The sequence below is a fragment of the Crocuta crocuta genome, unplaced genomic scaffold (genome assembly GCF_008692635.1).
Source record: "Crocuta crocuta isolate KB4526 unplaced genomic scaffold, BGI_CrCroc_1.0 scaffold312, whole genome shotgun sequence".
Taxonomy (NCBI): Eukaryota; Metazoa; Chordata; class Mammalia; order Carnivora; family Hyaenidae; genus Crocuta; species Crocuta crocuta.
The window spans coordinates 985,067-998,479 of record NW_027527378.1 but is presented as its reverse complement, the minus strand read 5'-3'; the positions used below and the strand labels follow the sequence as shown (position 1 = coordinate 998,479).

Here is a 13,413-nt window from a genome sequence, read left to right as displayed (position 1 = left end):
TATTTGAGGAACAAATCATCTCAGTTGTTGTTGATCTTAAAATGTCTTTATTTTTCCCTTCATTCTGAAAATCTAGTTTTGTTGGGTAGAAGGTTGTGGCTGACTTACTTTTTCTTTCGCCCCTTTGAGTATGTCATCCTCCTGCCTTGGGGCTTCTGTTATTTCNCATAAGAAACTCTTAAATACTGAGAACAAACTGAAGGTTGATGGGCGTGGGGGAGGGGGAAGGGGGGTGATGGGCACTGAGGAGGGCACTTGTTGGAATGAGCACTGCGTGTTGTATGGAAGCCAGTTTGACAATAAATTAAATTCTATTAAAAAATAGAAATAAATTAAAAAAAGATTTTCTTTTTGTCTTTGAAAATGTTGGCCAGATCTACCTGGGTATGGATCTCTGAGTTCATCCAACATGAAGTTCGTTCAATTTCTTGGATATGTAGATTGATTGAATCACATTTATGAAGTTTTCAGAAATGATTTCTTTGGATATTTTTCTGCTCCTTTCTCTGCTCGCCTTCTGGGCGAGCCCTGCAGTGTGCCGTATATTGTTGGCTCAGTGGGTGGTGTCCCACATTTTTTTGAGGCTCTGTTGATTTTTCTCCATTCTTCTTTCTCTCTGTTCTTCAGATCGCATCGTCTGTTGATCTGTCTGCCAGTTTGCCAATTGTTTCTTCCCCTCTGATTTCCCGTTGGGCCCCTTCAGTGAATTTTTAATTTTGGTCATTGTACTTTTGAACTCCAGAGATTCCATTTGCTGTTTTGTTTTCGTTTTTGTTTTTTGTTTTTTTTTTAAATTTCTATCTCTTCACTGACGTCTATTAGATGCGACATCGTCATCATATCTTTCTTTCTTTTCAGCATGGTTTCTTTCAGTTCTTAGAATATCTTTATAATATCCGCTTTCAAGTCTTTGTCTCCTAGAGCCAGTATCTGTTGGCTGCTGCTTCTCCTGTGTATGGATCACGTTGGCCTGTTTATTGGCGCGCTTTGTTTTTTGTTGAAAACTGGGTATTTCAGATGATGCATTATAGCAACTCTAGATGCCGATCTCTTTCCGTCTGTCTCTGGAGCTCATCTTTGTTGTTGGTTTGTTTGCCCCACAGCGTGCCCCCTGCGGTGTGACTCTTCGGAGGAGGGTGTAGCCTTGGTCAGGTACACAGGTACTTTGACCCCCCCGCCCCCAGCCAGGGCTCACTGTGGTTGCACCCGGGCTCTCCTTGACTGTAGCTCCCCTCGATTTCCTTAAGCTCTTCTCATATTGAGAATACACCCTAGTTGTTAGCTGATTACTGTGGTTTTTAAAAATTATTTATTTTTACTTTACCTCCAAGTTAGCTAGCATATAGTGCAATAATGATTTTAGGAGTAGATTCCAATGATTCATCCCCTATGTCTCACACCCAGTGCTCATCCCAACACGTGTCCTCCCTAATGCCCCTCACCCAGTTAGCCCATCCCCGCCACAGCCCCCCAGCAACCCTGTTTGTTCTCTGTATTTTAGAGTCTCTTAATGTTTTGTTCCCCTCCTTGCTTTTTATATTATTTTTGTGTCCCTTCCCTTATGTTCATCTGTTTTGTATCTTAAATTCCTCATATGAATGAAGTCATACGATATTTGTCTTTGTCTGATGGGCTCATTTCGCTTTGCTTAATACCCTCTTGTTCCATCCGCGTAGTTGTGCATGGCTAGATTGCCGAGCAGTACTCTGGTGACTGTGTTTTTGACGAAGCCTGAGACATACGTGTTCCATAGTCTGACCCAACTAAAGTGGGGTGCCTTTGCAGGGGTGGTCTTTAAGGCCTGCCTTCAAGGATTACTCCGACCTCATGAAGGCTCTTCTCAGCAGCTCTCTCTTCCCTGTTTCTTTGCGGTAAACGAGCTGGTCTGCCTGTCACCTATTGCTGTCCTGGAACTACCAACTTCCTCTTCACTTCCTGCCTCAAAAACCTCCGTTGGTTTTGAGAGTGCCCTTAAGTTCGGACTCGACCGTGCTGCGTTCTCCATGCTGGCGGTCCACTGCCGCAGACCTCTGCCTTCTAACAGCACCTGCGTGCCACTGCTCCGGAGCGGGGGGCGGGGGTGGTGGCCTGAGTTTCTCAGGACGCTCCCCTGCTTTACAGTGGGCGGGGTGGCAGCCCCTCATCTTCCCAGCTTGCCTTTCCTGACGTGGGGTCCTTGTTCTCTGTGACCTGGGACAGAGGCGATCAGAGCCCGCTCTTCTTGGTGAAATAAGCCAGGGAAGATGAGGGGCCTCCCCCCTTGCTCTGTACCCCACTCAAAAGCAGGGGGCCGTTCTGAGAGAGGCAGGCTCCTACCCCTGCCCTGGTCCTGTTGACTGCAGTTGCCTGGGACAGAGGCTTCCCAAGGAGGAACTGTCAGAGTAGAGGTGGTGGGGCGAGAGGGAGTCCCATCTTCTTGCCGTGCCCACTCAGGGNCTCAGCCACTTGCAGATGAAAGAACAGGTTTAAGCTTCTGACTGTGTAAATGGCTTTGAGTTTACCTCAACAGCATGGCGTTTTGTCAGAGATGAGGGAGACATAGGAGTCCACCACAGCCTGACCTGGCTGGACAGTACCAGGCTCTCTTTGAGAATTTGAAGATCTTAACCAGGGACGGAAGGGTCTTCGTTCCCCTGGTACAGGCACTTCCCAGTGATCACCGGCAAGGAGCTCGAGTCGTCTTCTCCCTCTTCCCCAGTTGTCACCACACCCCTGGATTTTTGCCGCTTCTGTTTATGACACACTGGTGTCTGTATTTTGAGTGGTTGAACCCCACTGTCTGCTGCCCATGGGGATAGTCTTCAGCTGCTGTTGTGCAGCAGGGTAAGCGTTCTCAGAAAACGCTATTTTCAGGAATAATGGGGCATCAAGGAGCTTCACGTAAGACAGGGCTGGCCTGCCACCTGCTTTTGCGTCACCTNATGTTGAAAGGTGAGGAGTATTTCAGGACATGTGAGGATACGAAATTCTGATGTATGCCCATGAATAAAGTTTTATTGGGACGTAGTTATGCTCGCGTGTTTCTGTGCCATCCAAAGTTGCTCTCAGGCAGCAGTAGCAAAGGTGAGGGGCTGCAGCGGACACTGGCCCACAGAATCAAGAATCCTTCCCGTCTGGCCTTTTCTGGAACAGGTTTGCTGACGCAGCCGAAGATGTGTTTGAATGGAGCAGCGCTAGTAATTTTTTTCTTAGAATACCTCGGGACCTAAAAACATGACCAAGTAGGACTCAGAGATGCCCTACAAGGTACAAAGGAAGGAGAGAGGCTCAGGACAAGTAGTTAGAGTTGGAGTTCAGGTAGAAATAAGAAAGTTGCCTGTTCTTGTGTAAGCAGGTCTTACTCAAAAGGAAGGCTTGAAAATGTATGTCACGTGGGTATTTGAAATTAGTTCCCCAGCGCGGTAGGTTTTCCCACAGCTTCTGTTTGATCTGAGATGGTAGTGTTCTGACCATGTTTTTTCTGTAATTAATGAAGTTCTTTCTAATTTAGAAGAAGCTGTATTGCTTACTTGGTTTCTAGTACTTGGAGAAAGTGTGCTTCCCAAGGTTATATCTGTATTACTCTAAAATGCTTGAATAATTCCATTAGTTTACAAAATTAAGGAGCAAAAATGAGATGTAATTGTTTCTGGCAATTTAAAACTAAGTGAAAGATGAAACTTTAAAACTAAGTGAAGAGATGAAAATTAAGAAGTCTAGGTGTTTAAGCTAGTTGCTTTTTTAAAATTTTAAATTTNCTGAGTGGAGAAGGGGCAGAGAGACAGACAGACAGACATAATCCAGAGCAGGGTCCAGGCTCTGAGCTGTCAGCACAGGGCCTGATGCAGGTCTCAAACTCAGCAAACCCAAGATCATGACCTGTGCCGAAATCAGACGCTTAACTGACTGAGCCACCCAGTGCCCCTAAGCTGGTTCCTTTTTATGACTGTGTAGACAAAAGATTGACTGTGACAGAAGAATGTCATGTAAGAATGTATTTTAGTCTCACATGCACTAAATGAGCATTTTCTAAGGCTTTTTAGAGGTAATGTTTATGCTTTACAAAGAATCATGATTCATAGTCAAATTGTAATTATTTTTTAGAAAAAAAGATGCTCTTTTACCTGAGTAGTATATGACAACATAGAACTTTTTAACGTCCTTTTCCAAGATATCTCTAAGACTCGTCATAGTTTTTGGTACCTGCTTTCTGCAAAACAATTTTTACTCAACAGAGTTGAAAATAGTTCAGCTGTGGTTAAATTATCGAGCAATGAGGCTTTTTCATCTATGCTGGAAAAAAGAGTATCTGCCTTTACATTGCAATTCTTGGTCATCAGTGGGTCCCAAGCGCACTCTCACTGGGGGGGCACGTAGTGAAATGATGGCATCTCTAAGACTTGAAACCCTAAAAGCTCTGCCAGTGAAGTCCAGAGCCCGACACAGATCAGGCCGGCATCGGAAACCAAATTTTTGTGGTCAAGAGTGTGGAATTGAGTGGTCTCCAGTTGTGTGCCTGACAGACACGTCGCCTTGTCGCACCCCCCGTCAATCATTCTCCGATAACTTTCTCCTTCCCTGGCCTGCCGTTTCCACCTGCCCGAATCCACAGCTAGGCTCCCGCATGAATTACTTGGTGAAACGTATTTTATTTCTTTTTTCCAGGCATCTAGCGGAAATTATTATTTCATCCCGTACATCGTGACACCGTGTGCTGATTATTTCTGCTGCGAGAGTGACGCCCAGAGGCGTGCCTCCGAGTACATGCAGCCCAACTGGGACACCATCCTGGGCCCGCTGTGTGTGCCTCTGGTGGACAGGTTTATAAGCCTCCTCAAGGACATCCACGTGACCTCATGGTAATGCCCATTCACTGTCCACAGCCCTGGGAGCTTTGCCAAAAATTTCCCTTCACATTCATGGAGGCAGTAGACCATCAGGAGATCATAATGCCCAGAGAACAGGGAACCCCAGCTCATCCTTTCTAAGGTCTTCTGGAATACTTTATTCTTCCTTGCTACCTCACTAAGTTGGGCCATTGGGGTGTAGCCAAAAGAGAATAGAACTGGAGTTAGGAGGTGAGGGTTGAGCCTGTGTCTGGCCCCAACTCCCCATGTGACTTCGATAAATCTCTGTAGCCATTTTCTCACCTAGAAAACAAGGAAGTTAAGTTACTGGGTTTTTCATGCTCTTTCAGCCCTGTGATTCCTTGCTTTAAGATCAGTTCTGAACATGATTTCACCTCCCCCGACCGCCAACCCCATGCAGTTGTCGGGATTGTTAAAATGGCTCAGCAAGGTCATTCAGACCATAAGTTCTTTTTTTTTATTTTTTTTATTTTATTTCTAGGAGAGAGAGAGAGAGAGAGATGGCATGAGCAGGGGAGGGTCAGAGAGAGAGGGAGACACAGACTCTGAAATAGGCTCCAGGCTCTGAGCTGGCAGTCAGCACAGAGCCTGACGCGGGGCTCGAACCCACGAACCGCGAGATCATGACCTAAGCGAAAGTCAGATACTTAACCGACTAAGCCACCCAGGTGCCCCTCAGATCATAAGTTCTTGTGCTATAAAGCCGGGTGCGTTGAGTCCAGCCACAGCCCTCCTGACGTCAGGGTGTGTTGGTAGGTGTTCGCAGGTTTAGGTTGGAGAAGGTATGGAATACTCATTCCGAGGGGGACAGGTTGGCTTTGAATCCTGGCCCAGACAATCCTGCCCTTTGCAGCCGTGTGAACGGCAGCTCACCTGTCTGAGCCTCTGTGCACAAGGAACCATGCCGTACATGGTCTCCCTCTGAAAGTTGGAGGCCAGACGTTCTCCACTAAACCAAAGGATCCAGTGATTTTGCTTGCAGCCAATTTAAAGGATTTAGTCTTGTAAGTTATGTCACAAGAAGGATTTGTCCTTGCAAAACAAATGAAAATCCAAAGCCCTGGCAGAACTGACCGACACTGAAGTGGAAAGGACCATGTATCCCACTATGGCTCAGGTGGGAGCTCCCGAAACTGTGACATGTTACTGTTGAGGCAGTGGCGTGAGGTACATACTTACTCACGGTCTCTTTTCTCTTTCTGTCCTGCCATCTCTTACTGGGACACACACTTCCTTCCGTACACTTTAATGGGAAAATGAGACTAGAAACCCAGACGTATGTGACCAAATGCCAATGCAGGCAGCAGATGGGGACCCATTTGTGGCACGTTCCTGCAGAGCCTGACTCGGTCACCACTGGCTGCACAGTGAACATTTTAGTGATGTTTAGAGAGAAAGCTCATCAGTTATGTGTTCAGATCAGACACGGAGACAGGCTGGCTTGAGTCTGCCAGATGAGAAAGGTCCTGCAGGAAGTCGACTCAAGTTTGTTTTTCATTAAGTGTGTGTCTCCATCAGTAGGAAAACACTTCTTGATTAGGTATCATTTCAGAGGACTTGAAATACCTCTTGGTCACTTCCACCCCTTGGTGGGTTGGTGGGAGGGTACATGGTGCTTACGTTATAGTATAAGACCTGTGTGAGAGGGATGGCAGATAACGTTTTTAGCTCAGGTGTCAACTCGGACGGATCAGTGAAGGCTGCCCATGGCCTTGTGCTAAGAAGCGGTTTGAAGCCATTTCCAAGTTCCCATCGATCAGCAGCATCTTCACTCCTGACCACAGGCAGAAATGGCTGCGTGTGTATTACATAGGTGAGGTCCCCAGGCCGTACCCAATTCAGTGTTTTATTTACCTACAGGTTTATGGCTCCTCTGAGGTTTCTTAGTTTATTAAAACTATTTTTCAGAATTAGCCTTGAAAACAAGACTGAAGTATAACTTCGTACTTGTCAGGGGAAACTAATAAGACTTTAATATCATTGATGCCTTTATAGTCTGCCAAATGGACAGTGGCTGTCACCTAGCTTAATGAGTCATTAGATTAATGACAGAATTTTAAACACTGGTGACTCTGCTAATTTGCTCATTGGGATGATAAGCAACAGACAAAAGAAAAAGGAATGCCCTGATAATTTTCTGTGGGGCATCACTTCATTCTTGAAATGTTAATCGAGGTCTTGTTATAAGCATTGGACTAGGCCGTGTACTGTATTCATGTTTATTTGGCGTACTTTTATAATTATTTAAAAAAAGTAATACTTGTTCTTAGGTATTGTGAGTCTCTTTCTCTGAAGACTGTTTTATTGAGCCTGCTCCTTCTTATAATGAACAGCCTAGTTTTTCTATGGTGAAATCATCTCAGCCACTTACTGGCTGTGCCCAGCCTCCATGAAAACATTACTTGGAAAGTCAACAACATATTTAAATCTACGGTTATTGGAAGTTGGCCTCTATATATCAAATTGGATCATTTTTAAAGGTTTTAAACCAAGTACCAGGTATAGGCATTGGTTCTTTGAGAGGCTGCGGTGAGAGATTCCAGTGTGGATTTGACCTGCTTTCGATGCTGACACACATCTCTATTGTCTATTGATCCCGCCGTGAAGGAATTTGAGCTGCACGTTAGAAGAGCATTCTGGCAGTTGCAAGTGATCAGGGGAGTGAAAGGCAGAGGTTGCTCATAACCTGCCAGGCACAGCTTCTTGGATTGCTCATGGGCACATCCAGTTTCCAACCCTTGGCCAACTGGAAAAAGTTTTGGAATTATTGGGTGGGGGATACCTGATAGATCGATTGGAAAGACCTTCGCATTGTACTGTGGTTCGTGGCTTTTGGAGTTATATTTAGCTTTGTTATAATGTGTGAATAGTGGGGGAAATAATGATTCAAGTAAGACAACCTCTTGCTCTCTTTGTCTTTGAAAATGTCAGAGGAGTGGGGTGGGTAGCAAGTCCCACAGATGGGGATCACCTTTGAAAACACTTTCAAGGTCATAATGAACTGAATTTCTTTGTTGATGTCGAGTGGTTAGTTGATACAGGATGGGACTTGCAAGCGGGGCATGTCTCTTGTCTCTGCTGGTGCAGGGAGGCTTAGGTCCGGGAGAGGCCACCATGTGTTAACCTCACTCGTGGCTACGAGGACCTAGTGTGAGCTACTGAAGAAAGCGGAGTCCCAGATGCGTGTATTTCCCTCTCCAGTGCTTACTACAAAGAAACCTTGTTAAACGACATCCGGAGAGCCCGAGAGAAATACCAGGGTGATGAGCTGGCCAAGGAGCTGGCTCGGATCAAGCTCCGCATGGACAACACCGAGGTTCTGACCCCAGACATCATCATTAATTTACTGCTGTCTTACCGTGACATCCAGGTGAGTACTTTTAGTGGCAGAGAGTGTGAACAGAGTTCTCCTTTGGCATAAGGAATCAATTCCTCATATGAAGTACGCCTCTACCAGGTGTATGGTTAGGTATCTGTTTTGTAGACTAAACAGTTACGTGGCTAGGTCATAGGTCACCTAGTATATCTGTTGTGGTCATAACATTGGAGGTTTTGTGGGACCAGATGGGCACTCCAGCAGAATCTCGTACAGAGGACTGCTTAATGAAAGGAGCGTAGAGTTTCACATTTTCGATGCCCTTTATGCCAGGCACTGCTTCCAGCTCTTGGCAAATACTAATTCGTTTGATTCTCTTCACACGTTCATGGGATGTATACTCTGATTATCCCCATTTTACAAATGAGGAAATAGGAGGCACAGAGAAGTTAAGTAGGTGGTCCAAGAGTCACACAGCAGTTGGCAACATCACGAGTCATACAGAGGCAGCCGGCTCCCTTATCCTTGCTCTTAACTCCTCCGCTGTGCCTCTCTCTTTAGACCTTTGTCACTTCATTCTTTGTTTCCCACCACCCATTAGTGACAGAGCGGGAGTAGCCAAGGCACATCCAGAACCCAGGGAATGCAGATATTTATTCTGAAACAAGCACCAGAGACTTGTGGAGAGTCCTTGAGAAAGAGTTTGTGGGGTGCGGTACCATGAAGGAAGTGGTTTGCTCCCTCCAAGTTCAGTGCTTTTGAGCCATTTGTAAGGATGTCTTGACTCCCTTCCCTGTGGGGGACACTGGGTGGTGTGTCTTCCCTGCAGAACTCTACAAAGCCGAATTGGGGTTGTTGACAACAGGTCTTTAAATCTAAACAGGAGAGGTGTCCATTTATGACCCAGACGAAGAAGGGTCAACCACTAAGAACGCCGGCCCTGGCGATAAACAGGTGCATCTAATGGACTTTAATAGCGGGTGCTATTAGGGATCTTGACAATAATTAGATCATGGCCTTGGGGACAAGAGAATGGGAGTGACCTGTTTGAAGTCTTTCTTCCATTGAGCTGCTGGCTTCCTTCTGTCCTTGCCTTCACACATCTCTTCTTTTTATAACCTTCCATTGGTAGGACTCTCACGCTCACAGGTAAGCCGGAAGCTTCTTGGAATACACTGCCTCCTCCTCTCGAGCAGCAGCCTCAAGGTGCAGAGTCACACAACAGGCGTGGGATTTCAGTGGGAAGTCCTCTTCAGCTGACTGCAGCTGGCTGTCAGCAAGTTGGCCAGTAACCGGCATTCGAAGCCTGGCTGAAAGGGTAGCAGATGGCATTGCTCAGAGGGGACCCAGCCGAGACAAACACAGTAGCAATTTTCCCCTGGGTAATTATGCAGTTTAGAGCTTTGGTTCTCAACGAGGGGAACATGTGACTGTGTCTGGAGACATTTTTGGCTCTCACAACTTGGAGGGTAGGGAGAGGTGCTGCTGACATCTTATGGGTCGAGGCCGTGGGTGCTGTATAACATTCCAGAATGCACAGGAGAGCCCCCCAAATGTCGATAGTGCCGAGGTTGAGAAACCCTGGTTTAGACGAATTCACTTATTTCTGGCAAAATAGGAAGGACCTCGCATGTTTCTTCTCCTAACACAGTAAGTGACCATAAGGTTGCGTGTATATTTCTGTCTCGCTCATCTTACCCCACAGCTGTGCCCTTAGTGTTAACTCTCCTGCACTCAAAGCGTGGTAGCTTTTTTGGGGGCTGCTGGACTCATTTGCTTGCTTCTGTTGCCTTTACACTTCTTTCCCTTGATCTTTTTGTGGCCTCTGGTAGCAGAGATTTTTTTGTCTGTCTCTTCTCTCATCCATTTTGGGTTTGAAAAAAAAAATCTTATTCCTGTTCTCTTATGGGCTGTAAGTAACTTCACTAAATGCTGTGTGTAGGGGAAAGCTGGTATTTAAATGCTGAGGCAGTCATGTTTATAACTGTTCAGAAAAATCTGCGAAGAGCTGTGTATTCCGTCTCTTTCTCACCGTGAGCCCTCTTGCCAACAGGACTATGATGCTATGGTGAAGCTGGTAGAAACACTAAAAATGCTGCCTACGTGTGACTTGGCTGATCAGCATAATATTAAATTCCATTATGCATTTGCACTGAACAGGTAAGAGTAATAGTGTACGTATAGAATTTTGAAACCGGCTTCCTGTTCAGTTCTTTTTCTTAATGTTTATTTATTTATTTTGGAGGGAGGGGGAGAGAATTGTAAGCAGGCTCTGCGCTGTCAGCACAGAGCCTGATGCAGGGCTCAAACCCACGAACCATGAGATCATGACCGAGCTGATACCAGGAGTTGGATGCTTAACTGATGGAGCCACCCAGATGCCCCCAAGTTTTCTTTGATTCACCTCTCACTGAGTCTGAGCCGGATCATGTGCTAAATGCCAAGGTTATGAAAATGGGCAAGGCGTATGGTCTCGGTCTTCAGGGATTTTGTCTTTGGAGCCTGTGTTCTAGCTGTGAGATCAGACGTGTAAATTAAGCCCTAACAGCTCAGAGTAATAAATGTCTTAATGAAGGTTTGCCCGAAATGCTGTGGAAGCATACCAGAGGGCCGAGGTTATTCTCCTTGGAGGTTTTTCTTTTTCTTTTTGAGAGAGAGTGAGCACGAGAAAGGCAGCAGGGGGTTGGGTTGGGCAGAGTGGGCAAGGGAGAGAGAGAGAGAGAGAGAGAATATCTCTGGTAGGCTCCATGCCCAGTGCAGAGCCCAGCATGAAGCTTGATCATAAAACCATGAGATCGTGACCTGAACTGAAATCAAGAGTCGGATGCTTAACCGACTGAGCCACCCAGGTGCCCCCTGCTTGGAGGTTTTTAAGAAGCTCCCCTGGGTTCTTGGGGGCTGGGTTTGGAATTTGTAGTAAGAATAACCTTGTGGGCAGAAGAGAGTGTGGGAAGGGGGTGGGGAAAAGGCCATTCTGTTGGGCCAGGACAGAAGTGGGAACTTAGTGTTCGTCATGTGCGGTGTGCCCTCAGGGAGGGCCCAGGGTGCCTCTAACACAGGACACACGTGAAGCAGGCACATGCCGTGAGGCTGAGTGTGGAGGGTGGGCCTGCGTCCACAGAGGCCCTTGTACACGTGATCAAGGAGTTGATGGCAGCTTGTAGATGGTCAGGGACTAGTTTAAGCAACAGGATGACGTCGTATGATGGGAAAGTAGGTGCTGTTGTCATGTACTCGTATAATCAGAACCTGGGAATACAAATCACTGAGCCACATAGAGTATGCAAGATTTGGAAACTCCTGCCTGGAGACCACGCGAGCTTCCAAAGCTTGTGCGCGGGGGTTGTTAGTTCAGATGCGGTAACAAAGACACCCCAGTAAAAAAAAGGATTGAAGTAAGATCACAATTTCTTTTCACGTAGTAGTCTAGCGGTGCGTGGGCCAGGCTGGTGGCATGGCGCTGCTCCAGGAATTGTGCAGAGACCTGGTTTCAGACCATTTTGTAGCTCTTAAGTTGGCAGAAGTGTTGTCGTCTTCTGCTTGAAGACAGGTCGTTGCTCCTCTGTGTTCGAGCCTGTGCAAAGAGGGAAGGAGTGGAAGGTCAGGAGAGTTTCCTTTAAAGCAAGTAGAATTTGCACACGACACTCCTACTCACATTCCACTGGTGAGGGCATCGTCACATGAGTCCATGTAGCCCTAAGGGCAGGTGGGAAATGTAGTCTCTACCTGGTCAGCCATGTGCTCATTCAAACTTGGCTGCTCTGGGTTTGGAGGATTAACTGTGAGTTTGCCAAATTCAACCCTCCAAAATTCTAGATGCCTAAATGTCTTAGTCCTGCCGTCTCCCTTCTTGCCTGGGGAAGATAAAGGAAGGGGAGCCACATTGGGTGCATATGGTGAGAGCCATGCCCAGCTCTACTTACTGCTGCACCTGCCTTCTGCTGGCACCAGAAATCGGTCATAATGAATTATAAAGCAGAAACCTTTGGGAGGGTATTCACATTCAGCCTGAGAGCCAAAGAGTTTTGGCACCTCCTCCGCAACCTTCCGTGGCCAACATCTTCCACGGGGAATGAATATAGTGAGTATAGGAGGTGACATGGGTTAGAGGACTCCTGTGTCTGGTTTCTCAGTCTTGGCTTGGCTTCAGCAGCTGGATTAGGCTACACACTGGGTTTGACACTCGCAGCATCTACAGGACAGCACATGTGTTTGGAAGCCCATGGCCTCAGGAGTCTTAGAAGCCATGTGACATCACATCTCTCGTTTCTGTTGAAGTACAATGTACATGTAGTGAAATGCATAGATCTTTTTAAAAAAATTTTTTAATGTTTTTTATTTATTTCTGAGAGAGAGACAGAATGAGCAGGGGAGGGTCAGAGAGAGAGGGAGATACAGAATCTGAAACAGGCTCCAGGCTCTGAGCTAGCTGTCAGCACAGAGCCCGACGCGGGGCTCGAACCCACGAACCATGAGATCATGACCTGAGCCGAAGTCATACGCTTAACCCACTGAGCCACCCAGGTGCCCCATGAAATGCATAGATCTTAAGTGTACAGCTGGATGGATTTTGATAAATAGACATCCACTGTATACAACACCCTTATCAAAATAGAAAACATTTCCATTCCCTCTGGAAGTTCCTTTGTGTTCCTTCACAGGCAATTCCCACCCCGTCATTAGCAACCACTGTTGTAACATCTGTCAGTGTAGATCAATTTTTCCTGTCCTTGAACTTCATATAAATGGAATGACACAGTGTGTGTTCCATTGTGTCTGATGCCTTCACTCGGCATCATGTTTGTGACATTCACCCGTGTGATTGGATGTATGCTCAGCTTGTTGATTCTTGTTGCGGGAGAGTAATCCGTTGTGTGGATATACCACGACTGAGTTATCTGTTTTATTGCTGATAAACCTTTAGCTTGTTTTCAGTTTGGGGTGCTAACAGCAGTGCTGCTGTGAATATTGTGCATGACTTTTGTACATTATGGCACGTTTCTGTTGGGTACATAGCCTGCACGTATGTCCTGCTGCAGTAGATAGTGGCAAACCGTGATAGGATTTTTATTCCTTTTGGAGGGGAGATTTCATGATCTCTGTGCAAAATGTGCCTGCTCCCTCCCCGCTAGTCTTTTTTTAAAGTTTATTTATTTATTTTGCTGGGGAGAAGGGACAGAGAAAGAGAGGGAGAGAGTCCTGAGCAGGCTCTGCGCTGTCGGCACAGAGCCCAATGTCACAAGCTATTGG

At 46.3% G+C, this 13,413-nt stretch overlaps 1 protein-coding gene across 1 annotated transcript in view; it reads left to right on the top strand.

Moving 5' to 3' along the window:
* MAP3K15 (mitogen-activated protein kinase kinase kinase 15) overlaps positions 1-13,413 on the top strand; it is a 130,449-nt gene that overhangs the window by 44,612 nt on the left and 72,424 nt on the right. Inside the window, 3 exon segments of the mRNA XM_077769493.1 lie at positions 4,645-4,838; positions 8,049-8,217; positions 10,217-10,323. Coding sequence (XP_077625619.1) covers positions 4,645-4,838; positions 8,049-8,217; positions 10,217-10,323 — 470 coding nt within the window.